This window comes from Oenanthe melanoleuca, chromosome Z, assembly GCF_029582105.1.
Source record: "Oenanthe melanoleuca isolate GR-GAL-2019-014 chromosome Z, OMel1.0, whole genome shotgun sequence".
Taxonomy (NCBI): Eukaryota; Metazoa; Chordata; class Aves; order Passeriformes; family Muscicapidae; genus Oenanthe; species Oenanthe melanoleuca.
The window spans coordinates 3,863,083-3,888,574 of record NC_079362.1 but is presented as its reverse complement, the minus strand read 5'-3'; the positions used below and the strand labels follow the sequence as shown (position 1 = coordinate 3,888,574).

The 25,492-nt window shown below is 36.0% G+C and overlaps 1 protein-coding gene across 1 annotated transcript in view; it reads left to right on the top strand.

The window, feature by feature from the left end:
- KIAA0825 (KIAA0825 ortholog) overlaps nucleotides 1-25,492 on the top strand; it is a 265,101-nt gene that overhangs the window by 51,422 nt on the left and 188,187 nt on the right. Inside the window, exon 5 of the mRNA XM_056513524.1 lies at nucleotides 15,906-16,076. Coding sequence (XP_056369499.1) covers nucleotides 15,906-16,076 — 171 coding nt within the window. The remainder of the gene's footprint in view (nucleotides 1-15,905; nucleotides 16,077-25,492) is intronic.

Below are 25,492 nucleotides of genomic sequence, written 5' to 3'. Positions count from 1 at the left end.
ACAAACAAAGTAAATCTTAGGACTTGCTTGCAACCTTAAAACATTTCCTGCAATTAATTAAAATATAATTTCCCTATGTTATAAATATTAGACCAGATTTTAATTTCTATTGAAAATTCATTAAATGTCAGATTTCAGATGCAGCAGCTGTCTCCTTAGCACCCATAAAATGTGTTTAGAATTGATGTTCATTAGCATCATTTAATTCTCAGGATTGCTTTCTTCACAGGGGCTGTCATAGTCTTGCCTTCATGTTATTTTACTTCAAGAAGGTAGTATGGGAAGTAGGTATTGATTTGCCTACTGGTTTCCTACTATTCCTACTAGTTTTCTGCAGAAAACTGCTCTTGCAGACTTCAGGCAGGGAAACCATAAGGCACCAATAGTGAAATCAGAAATTGGAGGGCTAAAACAAAATATGAGGTCAGAGTTGTAAAGTTTTGAGTGTGATTTCATTTATTTTTCATTTTCTGGATGTGTCATAGCCTATTATTTGGTATTATTCTTCAATTCAAGTAAAAGTTATCCTTGTATCATGACTAAAACAGTTATTACTGAGTAATTTATTTGTATATGAGCTCATATGTGAAGAATTTTTTGGAAAGAGATTTCTCTCCTGTAAATGTATGAATATATTACATTTGTACCACACTAAATTTTATAAATGCATTTTTTTTCCTTTAGAATTAAAATGTTCACAAGACAGCTCACAGTGAAATAGCTATTTGGGAAATATTTTTAGGGGTTTGTAATGGTGGACAGGTTCTTAATGTTAAATCACTTTTCCTGCTTGGAACTCTTAAAATCTGGTACTTTGTTGCCCGTTTCTTAATGTCAAGTGACTTTGTCTGCTTGGGTCTCCTAAATTCTTGTACTTTGTTGCCCTCCAACAAATTAGAGTGGAAATTTATTTTTACATAGGTTAGATTAAAAGACATAGATTACCTTGACAGTGATACCCAGTTTGCCAAGTATCAAAAGGACCTTGCGCATAATTATGAGGAGAAGGATGGAAAAAGAAGTTTTTTCTTAGCTGAAAGACAGATGTGTTTCTTATTTTTGATGGATGCTGCCTCTACCCTCTGGGAACCCTCAAACCAGCACATTTCAGAATATGAAAATAATTTAATCTAGGACATTCTGTTGGGACTGTTGTCCCAGAGGTGAAAGAAGGGTTTGTATTTGCTTAGTCCATCCTCGGGGTAATGTGGTTTTTAGTTGATATTTGTTGTGGGGTTTTTTTCATAAGAACTGCTGTAATTGATCCTACTATACAATGTAGGAAAAAAATAATAGAAAATAATAAAGCAGTGCCAGAACCTCAGGAAACTTTCTATAGACAACCTATTTCTTTTGGGAAAATTGAGGTAGTGTATAACAAGCTTTAACAAAGTTATCTTTAAAATATTCCATATATAATAATCTATTTATGAAGTAGGAATCATCATTTTTCTTTTCATCTGTACTAGAGCAGTTGCTTGTGAAATACTCTAAAGAGATTGTTTCCATTATCAGTACCTAGGAAGTGTGTGGCTTGACAGAGAAGGTGTCAGAATGGCATGTGGAAAGAGGCAAATTTTGGAACTCTATCCTCAGTTGCAGCTCTAGTGGAGGCAGGTGATTTTATGTTGCATCTTGATCCTCTTACCTGTTAGATCTGTTTCTATTATTACCTTTAGTTTAATTTAATTAAATAAAATGTGCTGGATTTAGCCAATAGTATTTGGGCTGTTACTGTAGGAGGCTTTTATATAACATTAATTATAATTTCTCTATGTATTCTCAGAACAGAATCAGTGTTTCCAACTTCCTATAATAATATGCAAGGAATGTTTCCCAACCCACTCTCTCAAATTTTTTTATTATTAGTGGGATTTTTTTTTCTTTCAGACTTTCTGGCATGTTAATAATTTGCATCTTTCAAAAGTTTATGTAATGTTGTGGTATTTAAAAGTATATAAAAAATATCAAATTGAGAATACTTAGCATTGAAAGAATCACAGCTGTTTTTCAGGTTATCGCTTACAATTTCTTCCTTCAATTTCCAGTGTGGTATTTCTCAGAAATTGTTTGATGTAAGTTGGTCTATTTTAATTTTACTTTTTGAACCTTTTTTGTGTTCCTTTCTTTGCAAAAATGTTAAGCTAGTTTAACCAGGCATGACTAACCTGTATTAATTTGTCATGAAACAGCTACTCTTACATGTGATAAGGCATCTTCCAAAGAAACTTAAACTCCATGGAATTATTAATAGTTTATGTATTAGTGGTAGGTTTTCTTTGGCTTTGTTTTTACAGTTTTTGTATATAAGCAGATTATAAATATTTATGTAGACTAATTTGCTGTTTTTTTTAAATTTCTGGTGGTTAAATGAAACAGAGATTAGAGCTTTATTTTTTCTGACATATTCAGATTGATTGATTGAATATTTTTAAATGTCACAAGTTTTCCAGAAACCCTTAAACACTTAAAATCATAACTGAACTTTGTTTTTAAAATCTGAGGCAATAGATATTGTGTTGCTAAATATCAGTTGTTCACTATTTTTAAGAAAAATATGATTGCAAAGTAGAGGTAAACTAAAGTGATGCTGGTTTGACTAAGCACATTTTTAGCTAGAAAATAATTAAAATACCTTCAGAGATATCTTTTATATTAATGTATTATACTTTTACCCCAGTATATATAATTTTATTTAGAAGTCCAGTAGGCTTCCTTTCTCTTTTCTTTCTCCAAAATACAAACCAGAATATAATTTTCTTTCTTCAGAATGTAATAAGAATATATTTTAAATCTATTATCTTTAAATGTTTATAAGTTCCTATAGAATATGTTGTGTTTGTGGAACAACTAAAATGAATATGGCATATAGTTAATCTTCAATAGAAGAAGCAGTATCATTTATAGGAGCTGCATTTGTGCAGTGGAGTTGAGAGCAAGAAGAGAAAAAGGCTCTGGAGTAACTTGTTGAAGTGAAGACTACTTTGGGATGTTAAAATAAAGTACTTGGTGAGGAAAACCTGTTTGAAGCTCACTTATACTTACATATTCCCAGCAATTTGCTAAAGAGCTAATTTGAGTTTTGGGTTTTGCCTATTCAACTTAAGTTTTATTTTTCTACTATGTTTATGTGCATATGGTTTTATTCCCCCTAGTTTATAATTTCCTCTTTTTGAAATTAAGAGCTTTAGTTTCAGACTTGCTTTTTTCCTTCTGTATAATTTACATTCATTTGTTTTGCAATCTCAATAGCCACTGTTAAGGCCTAAAATCAATCTTTTATGATTTTTGTCTTTTCTTGCAAAAATAGTATTAATACTTCCTGTTTTGGTGACTGCGTGATTTAATATACCCCAACTCTTCACATCTGGGAATAATTTCAATAAGATTTGTATAATTCATCTCCCATTTATATCTGGAAATTGAAGAGTTCCAAACTTGGCTTAATGTAATTATTATTTATCTCTTTGCAACTTTTTTTATATTTCTCTACAGATAACCATTTTCGCTGATAATTTTACAGTATTTGTTCTGTAGTTACAGTTCATTTGCTACTATGTTTTCTTGATTGTAGTCCACTATCTGGTTTTTTTACAAGTATGAGGGTGAAAGGGGAAAGTGTTTTAGTCACTTGACTTGCTGCTGTTCAGTCCTGAAAGTCCTGTTGCATCTTTCTGAAGTGCTGGAAGGTACTGATTCAAAGTAGTCCATATAGATTACAGATGATAATATCCAGTATGACATCCTGCCTCTGCAGATCAAATTCATTCTATTGTCCAAATCCTTGGACTAGTACAAGCAAGCTTTTACTTTACACAGGTAAATGTGTAATGTGTTCCTAAGGGCCAAATGTTTAGAATTACGAAGTTTCAGAATTTAGTTATGGAAAATATTTGAAACTGGCATTTTTTCCCCTCCTGTGGACATGCTGGTTTTGTTTCTGTTTGTGCATGACCAGCAGTTTATGTGCTTCCATTATATTGCTGCCTGCTTGGCATCTCATTCTGTCATCTACTTCTGATCTCTCTGTCCCACTGCAAAGTGCCTGGCAACATAACTTCTGTAGGAAGAGGGCTTTAGGGACCTATATAAAACAAGGTATGGAAAGGATGGTACCTTGTGCAAGGCACCACTTCAACTACTGACCCCTTGAGCTGCTCTGCACATGTATTCCCAGAATTGTAAGGGTTGGAAGGGACCTGAAAGACCATCTATTTCCAGCTCCCCTGTCGTGGGCAGGAACACCTTCCACTCGACCAGGTTTCTCAAAGTCCTGTCCAATCTGGCCTTGAACGCTTCCAGGGATGGGGCATCCACAGCTTCTCTGGACAGCCTGTTGCAGTGCCTCATCACCCTCACAATTGAGAATTCAATCCTAACATTTAATCTAAAGCTACCCTCTTTCAATTTGAAGCCATCTCCCCTTATTCTGTCACTCCCTGCCCAAGTCTCCAGTTCTTCTGTAGCACCTTCAGGTACTTGAGAGGGCTCCCTGCTCACTTCTCCATGCTGAACAAACTCAACTCTCTCAGCCTGTCTTCAGATACTGTGAGGTATGTCACATTCTTTGCCATACCTTACACAGGTGGATTAAAAAAACATGGTTTCCGTCCATGAAAGGTGGGGATGTAACACGTGTCAGGTAAAAAACTGTAGCACTTCTCCCTTATGCAGAATAAACAGAATGACAACAGCAAAAATGTTACTACATAGGGATTGAGTAAAAATGCAATCATTAGTTGTTTTGCTTTCTATATACCAGAGATCAGTAATTTTTATTATGAACCAGTCAACGTTGAGACATTGAGTAGGTTTGTCACCTATTTAAAATAATGCAGCAAATAGTGCTGGTGGGAATTTAAAATATGAAGTTGAAATTGAAAATCAGTGGACATACGGGTTGATATGATACAGATTTCTACAGTTTCCTATCTTCTTTGGGAATCCTATAAAGTTTTGACAGGCATAACAAGATCCCATTACTCAGGGGAAGTAAAATAAATATCCTTAAATTTAATATTGGAAATAATGTGTTTCATAGCTTCTTTGTCACATATTACTTATTTCTTATCTTTGCAAGTATTGTGTTTGATTTCTTCTGCACAGCTATATTAAATGAAAATATGAATAGTACTGAGAAGAAAATAAAATCATCTGTTTGAACATGCAGAGTTGAAGTTTTAATAAAATGGAAGTACACTCTTAAAGGCTATATGAACATAATATCCATAAGACCACAGATGTGTTTCTATTGTGAGAATGACATTTCATAAATATTGCAAAAGCATTAAGCTTGTTACATTTTAAGCTTATAGTAGGGTGAAAGATAACAGTATCTGTTACTGAAATGTCAGGTGAACTAGCATAATTGCAAAGTGGGTAGTGTGCCTGAAGACCTTCCAAGCTTTTAGAGCATCTTTTTGTTTGAAATTGCTTATTAAGCCTAAATTATGACAATGGGCAGTGAAATTTCCTTACTTACTCTTTGTCATATTGAAAATATGCCTATTCCAAAATTTTATTATCTTGTTATTTACTTATTAAACTTTGATTTTACAATTATTTAAATATTTTTTGGATGATCTTTTGGTTTGTATTTTTTAAGACTGTTGTGTCCTAATGAAGTTCTTCCACTTCACGTTTTTAAGCAAGTATTCAAATCTATTCAGAATTCTTCAGAGATTGAAAGGCACATGGTTTCATTCTTGGTGTATTTTTTTTTTCAAAATGTTTTCACAATTGGTGAACACCAGCTAATTACCTTCCTTTGTGTTTTCACAGCATACCTGCATTTTCTTCCTCAGAATGAAGAGAACATTTAACTCACTGTACTCTCTAATCATTGCATTCTCCTCCCAAGTGTAAAAGATGAAAACTGATTTACTCTATAGTCTGACATTTTGTGAATGTTCAGAAGTCGATTTGACATTTATATACTGTAGTTTCCTCTTTAATAGCAAAAAGTGACAAAATCTGAGGGACAATTATCATGAAAGTCTCTCTTTTACTTCAGAATATAGGCCTGCATGAAGAAGACTGTGTAAGACTATGGCAGATTAGAGAACACTTCAAAAATGTCTTTAAAATATGCTCCTGCAGAATTGATTCAAAGAAAGTTGTTGCAGGAGTCTTCAGTATGTCCATCTACCGTCATTAATCACAAGTTAGTGAGATGGTCTTGACTGATTTTTGTCAAGAAAGATAACCTCTTCTGTTGTAAAAATTGTACAGTAAGGATTCAAAATTATTTTAGTCACAATAGTTTGTTTTGAAAAATAATATAGGTGGTTAAATTTGGGAGCAGTGTCATGCCCACAAGATAGTTGTAACATATTAAATTAGAATATTATTACCCTTTTCACTGAGGCTTAGTCTTATAATTTTTAAAAACCCCTCTATCTTCAATCCAGGGTCCACTGTATATACTGAGTTTTTGAAGAATAAAGCTTTTGGTCACTTTTTCAGTACTTTTCACTACATTTATTGAAAAGGGCAAGGTAATGGATATATTCTGGTCTATCTGACCCAGAGATTAAAACCCAGTCCAACTTCTTAATTAGAAATCTAGCACATAGTGCCCAGAAATATTATGGACTGTCTGAAATAAGATCAGTTACTGGTCTCAGATTTTCCAGAAGCGTTTCCTTTGCCTCAGTAGAATCACATGCTGATCATCCTCTGGCTAAGAACCAGATCTTTGTACTCTAGCACAAGGGACAGTGTACTAATTTTCTGTTCATGTTCTGGAAAATTCCAGCAATTTCTGTAACACAGAAATTATGTGTTCTGTTATGCACCATACTATCAGCTCATGCATAAAGAAGTGTTTTAATTGTGTGATCTCAGCTCAGGGAGTGGGAACTTGTATCTTTACTGACACTGATTAATGATTAATTCTTCCTTTGTATATTAGTCTTTCTACAAAATATTTGTTTAAAAATTATGGATTTTTGAACATTTCTCTAGATGTTTTTAAATAGCAATGTCTACCCTCTTTTCCACCTGTCTAGATTTATTTTTGGTGCTTATATTCCTTGGAAAAGTAATCATGAGAATTTTGTGGTGACTTTGCCTTACTAGGGTTTTGAAATACAAAGGCACAGGAAGCAAAAGAGATGGCTCTAGCTGTATTTTTTTATCTTATTTGAACAAATTAGAGCTGGCTCTGTTTATATCTTGGAGTAAGAGAAGCAGAAATGACACAGACACGTAAATCTATTTTTAAGGAAACACATAGTATCTTAATATCATGCATATTCCTTTCTACAGAAAGGAATGATCAACACATGATAGAAATTACTGATTGTTTGAAGGTTCCTAACAATCTTATGTGAGTAGAGTAATTCCAGTGTAATGAACCAACCTATGAGAGACCCAGCCTCTGTGAATGTAGATGCAGAAGCATTGAAATTCAGCTAGCAGACATTTACATTTGCAGGCATTAAAGAAATGCAAGCCAGATTAAAGTAAATATGTTGATTACTGTGTTTTCAAATACACATTTGAATTGTGTAATAAATGTATATATACCAATACCAAGTGTTATAAAATGATTTGCAGGGAAACACATGCAAGTCCTATGAAAGTTAGAATTCATGAGGAGGTTTGACAGACCTGGCAGTCCTTAATTTCCCTTTCAGCGAAGACTGAGGAAGATCAACTTTTAGAGTTCCTCAAAGACTGCTGTTTCAGTGTAGGTGCTAATTTCAGTTATTTTCAATAGGCTTTCTTAGTTTTTATACTCTCTTAAAACATTCTACTTTGGTGTTTTCTGTGTGTGAGTTGTGAAGACTTCAGAGACGGTGATAACTCCCTCAGCTCACAGTGTAGGCAAGAAAAATCATACAATGCTTGTGGAATCAGTTTATGTCATTGGCAAGGCCAAAATATTGTTTCAGATCTCTGAGAAGTGTTACTGAGAGCTTAATTTTGTCATAAGATATTTCTTGCAGTTTTCAAAAAGAACCTTTTGGTAATAGTTACTACTTCAGAAGAAATTATTAATTGTAGAATACCACCTAAAAAACCACTCTTAACTGCTAGAAACAACTGCAACTATTGTCTATATACAAGTTTTAAAGTAATTTTAGTTGAAGGGATGATTAAAAAATGTCTGCTATTTTGATAATTATAAAAAAATTAATGGATTTCAGATGCTAAATTTCTTAAATGGACCAGTCAGTTGTTTAGTTCTAATTCAGAAACAGAATAATTCATTTACATTTGAATTGTTTAAAGTGTCACTGTTGACCAAGGATTGAAGTGTATGATGGGAAGGTCTTGTAATCTGTTAGAGGTTATGCATACTTTTGAGAATTAAGGAGGAGGTTGAGTCTCTGGTTTCAGAGCAAACTGAGATAGGTATCTGTGTATAAAGTCATTTTCTTGAACATGATTACAAGGCACTTCATGCTCAGAGTCCTTCAGAAAGTCTCTGTAGTTTGTTCCTCAGGGTTGTAAAGGAGCTGTATGCTGAAGAGGAGTCAGATTTGTGAGATCACTTGTTTAAGATGAAACATAAATTTGAACTCAGAGTGTGATTCAATGTTCCTGTTCTCCATCCTATGTTTCCAGCACTGGTCAATCCTTTTATTCTTCAGTTGGTCAGTAAACATGATTCACAATTAAAGATTTCATTTTGGCCAACCTACCTATGCAACTTTCATAAAGGACTTTAGCACTTGGTAGCAAATGTCTAGCGACCTGACATGGAATCAACCTACACTATGAGGTCAAAACTGATCACATTTTACTGAGAAGACAGTATGGAGCAGATTTTAATAAATTTCAATCAATAAAATAAATAAAAATATTTTTTTAAAATTACAGTTAATAAATTTAAATTTTAATCAGTTTCATGTGTAGTGAATTTCTTTCAAAAAGGTAGTGTGGTTTTCACTGAGATTGTTTGATATCTGGCAGTGACATCTCTGTGAGAGACCCTCAATTAAATATATGCAAATTTATGCAAGCTTATCATGTTTATACATAAGTTGAGATCCCTTACTTCACTGCATTTTTTTGCCACATGCACAGTATAGATATGTAGTGTAAGCATTTATGAAAGTCACACAGTAATGGAGATGTCTAATAAGAAAATGTTTACCATTTTTAGATCTGTGAGGTTTTTTTTTTAATGGACAAATAATGCCAATTTGTAGTTTCTTTGTGAAGGCTGATTTTACAGATTATCCTGGAACTCCTGGGTCTCACTGCAACTACCAGGGAACTGCAAAGCAAGATGTGTTTAAAAAGCTTTAACCAGTCAAATAACAGTTTACATCACTAATATTTCTTTCTAGAACTGTCAGTTTCAATCAGCAGAGAGCACATGTGATCAGTCTATCTGATAAACTTGTCAATGCCTTTTTAAAACAGGATTCCCCAATTTATTCTATTCAGCTCTATTCTCTCCTTTCCTTTTTCACCATTTCAAGTAGAATCTTGATAAGACAGAGGTGCAAGCAGCTGTGTATAGCTAGCTCAGGCTACAACTAATTTGTGCAGAAAAAAATTAAATCAGGAGGTAAATTATTTCATGATTGCTCATTCCCAACAGAGTTGGGCATCATTCTGAAGAAAATATCAAATAATTGGTTTCAGACCATGTCAGACACATGCAATTCCCTTCTCTAATGGCTATGTGAGGTAGGACTAGGCCTCGGGGGTCACCAACAAACTGAAAATAGCTTAGTGCCAGGCACAGCAATAGAGAGACAGAGCACATAGGAAATGAAGTGGCAATAAGTGCAATCTATAGGGGAAATGTGCATCACTTGGAATTTAATGTATTGGCTTAGAATCTGGCAGTAAGCCATGCAACAATTGTTTACATTTCTGTCAGCATCTGCATCTGTTCTGCTTTGTAAATGGCACTTATCTTTGAGTGAGTAAATGGTGGAATCAATAACAACTGTTAAGGGATTTCCTTTTTTTTTCATATTCCATAAAAATTCATGTTACAAACAATGTAGCCTTAGATTAATAAGAAACAGACATTAACAGGGTCAAAGGGATTTGTTTAGGAACATTTTATTGCTTCTTGGGTTTGCAGTAATTGTATCCATGTGACTTGAATGTATCTTGTAACATATCCAAATTAAACTGTTAAAAAAATGCTAGCTTGCAGTAATGAAGATGATTTTTTATAATTATCTTAAGTGCTGTGTATAGAAAACTGCTGGCACTGTTTGTAATAATTTGGTTCTGTGTAATACCGTGTATTGCATCTGCTGTGCAGAAATACTAAGTTGCTTTTTACAGTATAAGCAAATTACTGATTATATCCTGCAATACCAATTATTTAAACCTAGCAGTTGCATTAAAAATTGTATACCAACATGCAGTTTGAGAAAACTGTGAGCAGATGTCCATATAAATGGAATATATCTTTACTAAATGCAAATGAAAGAATAATACAACTTATATAGAAGCTCTGTTTAGGAGATAGTGTGCAGATGAATGCTGTCATAAATGCAAGATTATTTTAGTAGTTATAGCATCACTTAAAAGTTAATACTACTGAGATCTGAGGAATACATTACTGTTAATGGAATTTATGTATGTAACTCCCTGTGCACAACTTTGAAAATTTACCTCTTGGAATACCCGTATATACAGTGACTGTCAGCAGCTGAGTTTGTTTTGCTTTATCAGGCAATTTCTTTTTGGATTTTAGCAAAATGGTAATTCCATTTATTATGTATGCAGGTTGTAGTTAGATTTAAATTTAATATTGCACTATTTATTTTTTTATTTTCTTCCTTATATAGCTTTATTGAATGAAATTCCTGACATACATTGCCTACTTGTGTCTGTAGTAGAACAATATTAGAGATCAAGTCTTAAAAATGGGGACAGATGAATGATATTCAATGTATTGTGCATTGGGAAGGTATGTTATAGTATAATTGTTAAAGAGGGTTTTAGACCCTTGGTTCCTGCTGAGGGAGAAATCCCCACTGTAATCACTGAAGAAAACAGTCATCAGGTTGCTTTCCAATGATTCCACCATAAGTCTCAGAAGCAGTTTAGCCATGTGGCTCTGTAGAGTAAGTAGAAAAGGCTAATTAATCTGAGAGCAACACTGTCATAATGTAGCTATTCTTTAAAATTTAGGGCCAGCTCACCTCTGATGCAGGTATTTCTGTGCCGTACTTTACTGTATCACATGCCTGGATGAGTTAAAATTATCAGAATTAGGCACTCAGTTTTTGAGATGTTGTGAATTCAAAATCCTTTAAAGCATTTGAGGTACAGTACTCATTAAAAAAAAAATAGAAAATAATAACAAAGTTACATTTAGCTTATGGGTCTCATTCATACATGTTTTTTATGCCTTTTGAGATTTTAAGTGCCTCCAGACTATAACCAAGGGAGTTGGAACACTTTTTTAATGGTTTCAAGAGCTACAGCTTTGAGGAAAGTATCACTTTTGAAACTTGCTATAAAATCACAAGTTAGCAGATACACACAGGTCATCTAGATCTAGCTCAGCCTTATTTCTCATGTGTCTTTCTTTTCAGAGATGAGGGAAAAATCTTTAAAAGTGCTAAGATAACAGCAGATACCTTGCTACTGAATTACAGTACTTAGGAGAAGGTCATGTACAATAATCAAGTGTTTTATAGAATGTCTTTCACTTTGTGTTGCTTGAAAAATGGTTTAATTAACTTATTAGCTGTCTTAGAATTCATATGGGCACCTCTCAACTTCATCACTGGTGAAGTGAAATTCTATGCTACCATCTGTCCAGCTACATCCAGCCAAATGGTCTCTGGTAAAATGGACAGCTTTATTCTTCGACAAGGGTGGCATGTCCTTCAGATCTTAGGAAAATTTCTTCAGCTTCAATACATTCTGCTAACATGAAAGACCAAACCCAAAACTAGTACCCCTAGTTTCTCCAGTGTTGTATAACTGCATCAACTGCCTTGGCACGAGCACACAAATCTTGCACAAATTAATAGATATCCAATACTGGTTTTACTTGTGTCTTCTTTTTCCATAAGAAAAGATCTTAGAGTAACCTTTTGGGTTACAGGTTTGGTTTGACAGACTTCTCATGCCTGTTTTTTGATAGGTGGGGTAGTAAATCAGCATTCCTGAATAAAGTAAATATCCTATAGGTCCCCTCTGCCTCTATGTGTCACGAACTCAAGAGTACAGAGTATCTAAATGTAGAGATGTTTATTGCATGGAAGTTTTGAGCTTATTCCTTTGCTTCATTCCAGTTTTGTGCAATGAACCATCACTTGCTCCAAATAAATGCAGAGCAGGTTCAAGTTACATCACCTAATTTTTTTTGTCTTCTCCCTCCTGTCCCCCAGAAAGAACTGCAGTCTAGATAGCAGAAACCTCAAGTACTCTCTTTTCTTCTCTTAGCAAAATAGTTGTGCTGTCCTCCATGAAGCAGAAAGACTGTGTCCCAGCTTTTCTGAGGTTTTTGTCTGAAAACTCAAGTTCCTTAAGAGCAATGCAACAAAACTCTAGTGAGCCTGAAGGCTCTGACCAGCCTTTTCAGGGACCTACACCACAGTCCACTCAGGAGATATATTTCAGATGTGCTTGGGTCCTCAGTCCCTGCTTGAACTACATCACAGGAGTCCTGACATTCATCTCCCCCAGAGCTGTGGACCCCATTGATTCAATTTTCCTGCCTTGAACTTGAACCTGCCTTATCGTTATGGTTCCACTGAGTAGTCACTGAGCTGTGCCTGACCTGTGGTTACCTTCACCAGACCAGATCCAGACTCAAAAGGGTGAATTAGCTTCCTGACTTGAGCTCAGATTTGTGTCATCACCATGAACTTGGCTGATGATCTGGAGTTTTGGTTCAAATCTATCATCTCAGGGTCTGCCTTACTTAGTATCTGCAGTATGGTGCCCTGGCTGACAAGGGGCCCATCCTCAGGCTGTATTATCATGCTTGTCTCCCTGTTCCTCAATTAGCAGCAGGACTTCAGTGGTCCCTGACACTGTGTTTGATTTTAATCTTTTCTGGTGTAGCTAAAGATAGCTCATTTTCCTGACTTAGGATATTTCTGCTAGCAGTATTGGTGTGATTCTTGTTTTGCAGAGATGGAAGCCTGGGGCTATGTTCAGGAGCTCAGAACCTTTTCTTAGTCTTCTGTATTTGTTTAGGTCCTGATCTCAACTTTTTTTTAAGCAATATTTGCAAAATCAGCTCATTGGCAAACTGACAGAGGCTGTAGAACACACTTTACCTCTCTGTAGTCTCTGTAGCAGCCTTTCCATCCATTTTTAGAAATTATTCTCTCTAGGTATTTCCTTAGCAGGAAGCCAACATGTCACGTTGGTAGGAGGTGCTATGACGTAGTGTTGATGTTTGTCTCTATCCAAAGATCCTGCTGCAGCTATTTCCTTGTACAAAGACTACATGAATTAAAGTCAGACATGCAGAAAAAAATCAAATTAAGAAGAATGATAGTAGTAAATTGCAGGTGGTTCAGGAGGGAAGTTGGTTTGTATCATGTAACTTTCTCCATTTCCTTTCTATCTTAACTTAGACTGGAGTGCCATTGTGTAACTGATTCGTGGCTGCCTGAGATCAGCTTCATGAGCTTTCAGCCATTCTGTATATGGTCCTCTGTGGATTGGATAGGATACTAGCAACAATTTCAGACTATTTTCATCATGGAGGGGTGGTACTCATGCTGTGTGTCAGCTGGGTAAATGAGTTATATTAGTTTTCTGACTTTACACTGTAAGTCATGATCCGTTCAGTAACTTTTTCAGGGTAGGCATACTCCACTCTGTGATTATGGCCAATTTTCCTCCAAACAGCTTGATGTCATTGAGGATTGGTTGAACATAGATCACAGCCTTCATGTCTATTTCACATCTGTCCACGTGGACACATGTTCTCTTCATGACAATCTTCTGTGAGATTTCTAAACCTGTTTTGAGATGTTCTCTATGTCATCCATTGGCTGTTAATTCTTAAGGGTTTTTGTCCTGTGGCTGTCCAGTCAGAACAGTGTCAGAAAACAAGTGCTTTTTTATTCTACTCTGCAAAAACATGGACAGTGATGTGCTTGTTCAAGCAGGCTGGTCAGTAGTCTTCAAAATTGAATGCTGCCATCAGTATTTTAAACCTAATGATCTGGATGTATATAAGGCCTTTTAGTCAAACTTTGGATACTCAGGTCTATACACACTACTTGAACATCAAGTGCTAAATAAATGAGTTTTCTTTTCTGAGAAACAATAAAACTGAAATGTATTCTGAATGATCATTAAAAGTAAAAGTTTTTACTTTTTCTGAGTTTGGTAATGCATTCTAAAAATAGCCTTACTGTGGTAAACCTTTGTCTTCTGCAGCCACTTTCAGTCTAATAAGGAAAATATCATTTGAGGCAATCAAATAAGTGGATGGTTTCCTTGTTCCTCTATAGATGGGGCAGAAGCATCACAGGGTTTTCAAACTATACGAGATAGAACTAATGTTCTGTTCATTTTTATTATGTGTTTCGTGGTTCTTACATTGCATACTCAGGCAGTCTTTTCATGTTGGTTAAACTCAGATTATATTCTCTAGTTTTCAGATAAGGAGTAAAATCCTCTAAATAGCAGAAAGTGATTTTTTGTAGGTTTAAGACTTAAAATTAGAAATCCAGTGGTAGATTTTTTTATTTACTCATTATTCAGAGAGGAAAGAGACTAACAGAGGCAATTATGCACAACTCTTTTGACATTCTTAGAAATGCAAGTGACTAACATGAATACATCTGTTTGGAACTTTGAGGAAATTCAGATGTGGATGCAAAACCTGCAGTCCAGTCTCTAAGGCTGCAAAACTGGAATAGCAAATTACAGAATTAGTATTCAGAGTTCAGCTCTGCTACTTACATCTATGTCTATTTAAAAGTGATTTGTAAATGCCTAAAAAATATTTAGGAACTTTGAGGGAAAAGGCAGGTACAAGGGTACAAAGGTAAGAAAGAAGATTTGACACATTAAAGTACATCTCAATCAATTTCTTTTTGTTTTCATCTTTCAGAGCTTCCCTTTCAAAGTAATCTGGCTCTCCCTCTGACACTTTCTAGATTAACTGTTCTGCTGATGTTACATCTGCAACAGAACTGTGTAGGAACATGGTATCAGCTCACCACAGTTTCCATAGAAGTGCAAATTTGTTACATTTAAAGACATTATAAAATTAAAGCACTTAAATCCATGTGGTTGGTAATACTGAATTTGAAACGTCTCACAGTCGTTTATAGTCTGACTGTGCTGAAATCAGAGTTCCCTGGTTGATGTGACATGATTATATGTTATGAGTGCATGTGTTAACCTTTCAAAATAAAATGTTCGGTTTCTTCTTTTAAATACCAAATGCTTATAGTTATAATACTTGCTGATATTTGCTCGCTGACAGTCTCACTTGTTTTCAAACCCCACATATTTAAAGTTGTGGAGTGTCAGATTGATGTTTCTTTCACTCAAATGTCATATTCATCAGCTGTATTGTGCTAGCAGATTGTTAAACAGACAAGGTGACTTGCAGAGTGACAAGTGATGTGATGTCCCAAACCATTAAAATACAGTAATGATGTGGTTTTTTCCTTTTCGGCTTTTGCAACACAGTGGGTTTTCTGTAAAACACAGGTGAGAACATTTCTGAGTAGATCCATTGCATGGAAAAAATCCTAGTTAATGAATAACAAAACCTGGAATTCAATTGGAACCTCACAGACAATTCAGAAGTGCTGAAGATTTAGGCAAAAAACAATGTAACGGTATTTTATAATGAGAAAAGGATGCATTATGTTATAACAAAAATTAAATTGCTTGTTACATTATACTGTCTTACGTAATCGGCTTTGCAAATTCTCTTTTTTTTCATCTATAATAAAAGCTATTTTATAATTTTACTTGAATAGCCTCCCAGGAGTACCACAGGAAAGGACGGAACTTCTGCTTAACCTTGTATCAACTCAAATGTCTTTCTCAACTTATCAAACTCTTTTTATTAATGGAAGAAAAAATTGAAGAGCTCTCTACAGAAATTCTGCTGCTGCCTTCATTTACAGAGAGGAATAAGAATGTTCAAGGTAATGAATGTTTGTCCTGATCAATTAGTTTAATTAGTGCAAAAGAATAATTTTATGCTATATTAAACATTAATTACCTAATTTATGTCATCATATTTTTCAAATGAATGTGTTACCATATCCACTAGAAAACCTTTTGAAATGTGCAGATTTGCAGTTGAGCACAATGACTTGGAGAAAAGAACTGATGACTCTGTATAAAGATGTGATGTACTAACTGTAGATATTGGTGGAGAGCCATGATGAAAAACTGTCAGTGTAACAAGATATCTCCTGCTGGATTCTCTATAAAATCCTATGTCTCATATAGGATATAATACTTGGAGTCTGAATTCTTTGAAACTGACTTTTTCTGAACTTGTCCTCTAAGCTGCCTTTTTCAAGAGAGAAAAGCACTGACTTAATTATCAGTTTAGTTGAATCTTCCTGTACATGAAACAAATTGCTTAAGGATATAGTCTTTGTTTAATCTTTATTTCTCACATTTACTCATATGTACAATGTTTACTAGCATGCTTATCCTACTGGCTTTGGTGGGTGTGTTACAGAAGGAGGCTCTACATCAGTAAAATGATCAAGCCTCAGGTTTACATAGGTTCCAAGCTCGCTCTTTTTTAAATCTAATTGTATTCAGGAGACCCTGGTATCGTGAAAATTCGTGTAAATAAAGCATTACAGGAGTGTGCTCATAAATGTTCTTCTACTCTGCTGCTTCTGCCAGTAGAGACTCCAAGTCATGAGAGAGAAGTGGTTTCAAGAGCTTTGATTCTATTGCAGGAAAAGATCAGACCAGAAATGAGGCCAGGCTGCTCAGGGAGAGAGAGGATACGTGAAGTCAAATGTTCACTGTCTCTGTAGTGAAGCTGCAGGCTGAGGAGAAAGGTGTTTTGGGAATGATGTAGTCTCAGAATACTAAATTGACAAAAATAAAAATATTAAATAATAGGAGTTCCAAGGCACACATTTTGTTGATGTATTCTTCACCTGTAATATTGACACTCCAAAATAAAGAAATACAGGATAACCTATATATTTTTAGAATATACATCAACACTCTAATAAAATGTGCATTTCATTTTTTCTACAGATTTCAGTGTATTTCTGGCTCATTTAGTCTCTTGATTCTACTAATTCTCAAGAAATGTTAAGCTATTATGCATTATAATTCATGTTTAATGGCCTTGATTTTACAAAGAGGTGTTAGGATAAACTTGTGGAGTTTTCCTCATGTATACATTTAGTAAGGGCAGTGGTAAATCTACTTTTTATTACTGTATTATGTGAGAAAATGTAAAAAAAATTCAAAAAGCCTTGAATGGGAAATGTATTTGATATTTATGTGATGACTGTATTGTAAGGCGTGTGGTCTCCAGTAATTCAGAGAACTTAAAGATTTCAACATTAGCAAGAAATATTTTTCTTTCCAGGAAGTAAAAATTATCTTGCAGGCATTTTTCCAAGCTTAATTACATCCAGAACTGTTTCTCCAAAGAGTGTTAAGCGGCCTTTTTTTTGAGAAATGTTCTTTTAGAGTAATCATGTCTGTAGCAAGTCGGTTCTTAATTGGTACCTCTACTTAAATCTGAATGGGAAATATTATTAGATCTTGTAGGAGGCAGTCTTGTGGGTAGAACGTACATTCTAAAAAAGCCATGGGATTCATTTTACCCTGAACAACAAATGAGGGTAAATATTTTTCAGATGCTTTTAATGAAGTCTTCACACGTACTTTTGTTTTTAGAGTTGCTGTTCTGACCAGGTGGTTCTATTCACAACACTTTGCTCAGTGATATGTTTACAGATAGTTTGTGAAAAGAGGACATGTCCAGAGAAATTTTTAACATGAGGCCTGACTAGAAGAAAGGTTTATGGTGTTATTTTAGTTTCATATTGTTGGAAATCTCAGTTGTAGTGAAGTGAAAGATGATTTGATGTGGGAGAATGAAAGCTATGTTCCCAGTAGTGCCAGGTTGTGTTAAATACCAAAAGGGATTTAAGATTGTCTTTGTTAATGTCCTATACTGGGTTGATAATCTTACTGTTTTCACTTATGATGGCTGAGTTTTTTGGTAAGAAAGATTGATTAGAATCCTTGTTTAATTTTCATCAGAACAGATAGCATATGATAACACATTATAGACAATGTAATTACCATCTTCTGTACTTATTTAGAAGCCTTATTGCTAGAAATCTTGTTTAATTTGACAGAGTCAAGAGTGTAGATATGTCTGAAGCAGCTCTAAATGAACGTGGGTGCAAACGTCAGGTGTATAGTGCAGCACAGGCTGCAGGACTAGCCTAAGAAGCAGAGTAGATAAGCCCAGTCTGAAGTGTGTGCTGATGGTGCTAGACACTCACCTGTACTCTCAAAGGGTTAAAGCTAGGTTGGTTATATCCAGCCTATCTCTGCAGTGAGGAATATCTGAAGCATCAGTGCTCAGCAAGTAGTACTGCAGGCAAATTAGGGAAAGATGGCCAATTCATGAAAGGTAGATGAATGTCCAAGTCACCTAAAGTTCCCCTAGGCATTGCATAGACAGAAGCCTTGTACTTGTTTCCTTTATTTTTTGGTTGCTTTTAGCATTCATGGGAGACTTTTAATCTATGTAACTCACACAGAGATGCAACAAAAATAATGGGTTTTTTTCATGCACTAGTGTCAAGTGGTGTGTTTATGTGTATAGCTGCTTCAATGTGAATTGATTTTTTGTTTTATATTCCATAGTACTTCAGTTTTGGTGTTTAGAACATGTATAAAGTTCCATCAGAAACAAAGTAGTTCTTTGGATGGTTCCTCTTTTTTTTTTAAATTCTTTTTTGTCCCAAAGATGGCATCTGAGTTTTATCTAAACCAGACGGTTTCTTGGCCCTCATTTTTCCCTAAACCCAGCAATGACAAAGAGCAACGGCTGCATAAATTGGATGTAAGAAGAACACTTAGGGTTTATCACAGAAGAATCAAAGATTTCATATCTTCTGACAGATTGTTTGTACTCTTAGGGGGTCTTAAGAGGGGTCAAATGGCTTCTAAGAGTTGCTTAGCTAGATGGTTAAGGGATTGTATTAGAGAGGCGTATGTAGTTAAGGGTAAAGAGGCTCCCAGGGTTTGTAAAGCTCATTACACTAGGACTATAGCTGCTTCTTGGGCGGAGAGGTCGAAGGCTTCCACATTGGAAATTTGCAAGGTGGCCACCTGGGCTTCTCTTCATACTTTTTCATTGCATTATTGCTTGGATGTAGTCTCTTCTGCAGATTCTGCTTTTGGTAGGAGGTTGCTTGTGAACCAAAAAAAGAACAGTGAAGAAAAGAAAGACATGTAGTTCAGAGTTCTAGCTGGCAACAAGACAAGTTTCTTTGCAGCTTTCACAATGGAATCCTATGAAGACCAATTTAGACCGTTGAAAATAGATGTTAGAGGGAAGTACTGCCTACCAGTGTTCTCTGATGGTAACCCCATGGCAGACAATAGCACCAAAGGAAACAGTGAACCAGAGTGAACTCTGTAGGGAGATGGATGTAGAGAGTTTTTTAGGTGATATGGATAGGTCTCTCAGTTCAGTTTGAGAGTTCTTTATCTGGCATCTTCTGGAATATACTCAGAATCCTCCTTTTCACAAATTACTTTGCATAGATTGGAGAAGAGAATTCTCTGAATTGCATTTTCCACTCTAAATTCTTTTCACTGTTCTCCATCCAATTCTTCCTGATTTTATTTTTTGACTTTACCAGCAGTAACTTAGTGTTCCTCAATGAGCAATATGTATATGCCAAGATTTGACGTTAATTTAAAATTATTTGTGTTATCTAAGCACAGTTTTTTAAAAAGGTAGTATAAATATACATTTTATCTACTACCAATATGTTCTTCAAGTATCATTTAAATCAAAATAAGGAGAAAATCATGCATAGTTTTTGGGTGATGGTATGGTTTTGTTCCACCCCTGAACGTTAGTGTGACACCTGGACAAGACAGCTACTCTGCCTTTCAGAGAAAAGGTATCTGTATTTTTCTATCATTTATTCACAGTGGTGTATAACCTCACTTCATTCTACTACAGGCATTGAATTTCAAGCAATTAAAGGAGTAACCATCCCCAGTTTTTTCTTTACTATTTTACCCTTCCATCTGCAGGCATCTTGTCAAGCCTACTGTGATGAGACAGTCTACTTCTCTATTTACATTCAGTTGACATGTATGGGATTTTCTGACATACCTAGTGCTTCCAGCATCACAACTTCTCTTTGAAGCAATCAGGAACATGTTTGTCTACAGTCAAGGGTTAAGCAGGAGATTTGGGTTTAGAACTCTGCCAAATTGCGTTCTCTTTCCATCTTTAAGTTAGATTTTTCTTTCCTCTTGAGTTTTCAGAAGCCTCTTGTTAAGACTTCTAAAAAATAAAAAAATATCTAACATGCTTTCATCTCTCTCACTTTTCCCCCCCATTTCAGTGAGAAAGATGAACTTTGGACTATCTGACAGATCAGATAATGAATACCAAGAAAGGCTTTTTCCAATGGGGTGCTTGTAAACACTGTGGGCAAAGTTGTCAAGTCCTGGGTTTACAAGCTCTCATGGGGCTGGGAGGAATTGCAAGAGTCTTTCCTTCCCCATTAAAGAGTAATCCTTAACTCTATATCCATTTCTGGAAAGTGTAATAAATGGAGTGTAAAATAAAATTTTTGAGGTGCATTCTCCTAGCAGACTTTTGTTGCAACATTGCAAAAGTTGCAGTTGAAGATTAAAAAAGTTGTGATTTTTTGCTTTGGTCTCAACATAAGATGTTCGAATATCTTCTTTTACAAATGCACAGCTTCAATGGATCAACCCAAAGTGGAGATGGATTTACACTAGCAGAGAAATATGATTTCAGAGGTACATTTTATGCATCTGAGTTAGTACAGTTTCCTCAGTACAGTACAACGAGTAAAAGAAGACAGCAGAAGGTTTTTTTGACTCATAGTTAGTCAGGGATTTTTTTATTGTTGCTTATGTTTCTGGAGGAATGGTTCTTCCAGTCCTGCAAGATGTATTATTTCCAGTATTGTTTCAATAAAATTTCTGACTGAGCTGGCTGAATCCAATTTGTAAGGTATTTTGATAGCACTGTTAGCTCATGCACAGATAGTGAGTAGACATACAAAAGCTTTCCTTTGTCCACAAAGAATCCTTTGCTATTCTATGTTGCATGGAAGATGATGTCACAATGACTCTTCTTGTGGCCCTAAATGCTATAGAAATAGGAAAGCTGTGGAATTCTGTAGAAAAAAAATATAACTTCTTATAAGAAATAAAAATCATTATATTTAGAATGCAAGAGGTGTCACTGTAGTTCTTTAGTCTTTGTAATCATCATTACAAAAACAGAAAAATACTGAACTGGAGAAATAAATAAATTGTAGATAAATGGGGCCTAGGCAAACAATTGTTTTGAAGAGAGGAATAATCCCAGACAAATTTTAATACACACTAGGAAAGCTGTCTGAAGAGTTCAAGTGTAGCACTGGATATAATCTCGTTCTCATTATTTACAATCAGAATTATTTCAGCTGCCTGGCTGTTAAACTAAAGGAAGTACACAAATTATGATCACTCCATCAAGACTAGATGTTTGTAGAACATCAATTAAAAAAAAAAGTATATATATATACATATATATAGCAAGGATTTGTGGTTAATCCAATCTTCCCTAATAATGAAGAATGGTGAAGGTGCAGAATATGCCCTGGAAAAGGAGCAAATATGAAAAAATTCCATGTTTTCCTTCAGCCGCCATCTTCTTTCAAAACACTTACCTTTTTTTGCTCTCTTTCTGCAAATTCTCTTCTCTAAACAACCATGTGAGAAGAATCACATGCATTTCTTTCTATCTGTGCAAATGCAGTTTGATAAGTGCTATTTAAAGAGAGGAGTCAAAGAATTTGTCTAGAAAAATGGCTGCTTAGAGAGACATGCTTCCTCCAAGCCATGCCTGCCTTCCTGTTTGCAGTGGTAACTAATTTGGGCTGAGTGGCAGCTGTACCTTGAGTAAAGCTCTGCTTCTCTTTCCCAGGAGAATTTGCTGATTAGAGCAAGACAGTCAGAAGAAAAATTGTAAGGCCCTAAAATCCTTGCTTGATGACGCTTATAAGGGCTTGCGATTTTTCATATAGTCTCAGACACACACTACAAGTACCAACAGGATATTCTCAAGAGGCCAAAACAACAAAAAGACACTTTATTGGCAACTTCAGGATATCAAAGAATTTTGGCAAAAGGTTTAGGCCAGCATTCAATAAATGTAAAACACTTTTCAAAGCATTAACTTAACTCATTCGACTTTGCAAACTCTTAAGCCCATTCAATTTTAAGTTATTAAAAGATTTCAAGAACAGGGAATTAGATGAAGGAAAAAAAGGTAGAAAAGATGCAGAAAAGAATAAACATAACTGCCACTCCTGGTTCCAGCAGTGCTCAGCTCACAGAGATTCCAAGAGGAGGTAGGGCTGCGATGTGCTCGCCCTGTGTCTCAGGTTAAATACCCTTTGGCTTTCCTGGGCGCTTCCCAGGTGGGAGTTCCAGTCACCTGGCTGCTCTGGGGCTGGACTGGGGCTCCAGGGGCAGCGTGTGGAGCAGGGACTGGCAGCCCCTGTGGGGCTGGGATACAGGCTCTGGGGTGAGGAGTGCATGGAGCAATGTGCTGCCTCACCAGAACACGGCCTGACCTGCCTCTTTCCCTCACACACAAACCCCCAAAACATTTTGAGGAGGCAATCCTTCTAGTCTCCCACGCAAGTGAAGAAGTCACAGGACAGGAAGGTTATAAATTGTTATCTGTCTCTATGGAAATAGTATTTGAGAGGAAGGTTATAGTAGCAGCTGGAGAGTAGAGGCTTTATGGGGGCTGTGCCTAAGTGTACAATGTTCACTACAAAGTGTGAAGGCAACCCTTGCTAGCTGGAAGTTATATCAAAGAAGATTAAGGCCAGCCATATTAAGGCCAGCCCAGATGAGATCTGGGATAAGCAAAAATTTGAGAAACCAAAGGAAGTTAGTAAAGTATGGGAGACTTGAACCTGGGGCTTCTGTGAGAAGACCAATGAAGTTTTTAATGTGTGTAAGCCTACAGGCAAACATAGATACATACGAGTATAAAGCAGGAGTGCCCAGACTGTTAATTAGAAAAGGAGGTGGAATAATCTAGTAGAACATGTTAATTTAATAATGAAGGAGCCTCTAAAATGACTGGTGTGGGTGTAAGCATCATTTGGCTCTTTGCCAGTAATCCCAGAGCCACAGATCTACCATCAGCGAGAAACCCATTTATCTCAGCTGTGAGTTCTTAACAAGAAAGGTAGCAGTGCAGTGAATACACAAGGATTTTAGATTAAATGCTTTTCTTTAAAGTCTTGATATAAAAAGTTATAAATCTAGATATATATATATAGACCTATAGATCTAAGTAGTGACAATAATATGAGAATGTGAATATATAGCTTACTTGTGATTATATATCATGGTCAGAATGTGATGTTAGATTTATAAAAAAAGGAGAATTGCAAGGAAGAAAAGGTAAATTTAAGGTAGAAAGCACCAGATAGGAAACAGGGAAAATATCCAGTCAGAGTTGTTTGGAATTTTTAAATTCTGGACTAATTTCTAAAGAAAACTGTTAGAAATTTTATCATAAGTTACATACATAAAATACATTAAAACATACTGAAAGAAATCCCCAGTTTCTGGTACTATCCATAAATCTGGCACTGTGTTGAATGATCAGGCACTTTGATGGCCTGGTTAATATCTTTTGGTTTTATGTTCTACCACTTTATCTTTCATTTTTCCAAGGTCAAATCTCTCAATGTCTTTTGAAAATGCAAACAAAAAAAGATACTTGGGGAAAAAAAAAACCCAAAAGTAAAAAAAAAAACAAAACAAACCCAAACGAGCAAAAACCCCACAAAAAAGTCAAAGCTGTACAATGTTGTGTAAGTGTATGAGAACCAGTGTTTATTTTCAGAATGCAAATTGGTTAGAGGAAAGGTAAAATCTACTTTGGATAAATTAAATCCAGTTCTAAAAATTTCATGGAAAGAGAAAAGCCCTTTAAACCTTAGACTACTAGTACTACTAGTAGCTTCAGATCACTGAAGACCTCTAAGGTTATGCCTGGAAGGTAAACATTAACAATGCTTTGGCAGCACCTGGTCATTTAAAACCTCTTTTAATTTCATATGAAGTATGTTACAAATATCTGCACCAGTGTTGTTTACCAGCTTTATGCTACAAGACAGATTTTTAAAATACCATATCCTTTGGTGTTATTCTTGTCTGTCTGTGACTCACAGAATCACAAAATGGTTGAGGTTGGAAAGGAACTTTGGAGTTCATATTGTCCAGCAATCCCTGCCCAAGTAAGGCCTCTAGAGGTAATTGTAAGCAATTATGTCCAGATAGCTTTTGTGTATCTCCAAGGATGGAGATTCTATAACTTCTCTGGACAACCTTACAGTGTGTGGTCACCTTCACAGTAAAAAAAGTGTTTCCTGATGTTCAGAGGAAACCTCCTGGCTTTGCGTCTATTTGTGCCTTTGACCACTGGCCCTGTTGTTGTGGAGGACTGATTCTGGCCTCTTTGGACCCTCCTTTCAGGTATTGTTGTACATTAGTGATATATCCTACCCTTTCTCTTCTGTTGGCTAGCAGTCTCAGTGCTCTCAGCCTGTCCTCCATTCCCTTTGTCATCTTCCATGGCCCTTTGTTAGACACCCTTCAGTATGTTCATGTCTGTCCTGTACTGAGCGACCCAGGACTGTACACACCACTCCAATGTTGAACAGACAGGAGGAATCATTTCCTTTGACCTGCTTACAATTCTTTGCTTGAAGCAGACCATCAGCCTTCTTTGCTGGCTTATGTTCAACTTTGTGTACTTCTGGACCCCCAGGTCCTTTTATGCAAAGCTTCTCTCCAGCTGGGAGAACTCCAGCTGTGTTTGTTCCTCCCCACGTGCACAACTTTGCTTCTTGGACTTTATGAGGTTCTAGCATGTCCATTTCTCCAGCCTGTTGAGGTCCTTCTGGATTTGCACCATGACCGTCTGCCATCCAGTTTGATGCCAGCTGCAGACTTGCTGGGGGAACACTGTACACCGTCATCCAGATCATTAATGAAGATGTTAAACAGGATTGGACCTCATACTGACCCCTGAGATAGATGGCTAATTACTGGCCTCTAACTCGACTTTGTGCCACAGATCGCTGCGTTTGGGACTTGGCTATTCAGCCACTTTTCAACTCACCTTACTGACTGTTTGTCCAGTCCACACATCAAGAGCTTGTCTACATCTTGTACCATAACAAGAGCTTATGGGAGGCAATGCCATGGGCTTTCTTGAAGTCCATGTAGACAATATCCACTGCTCTCCCCTCATTTACCA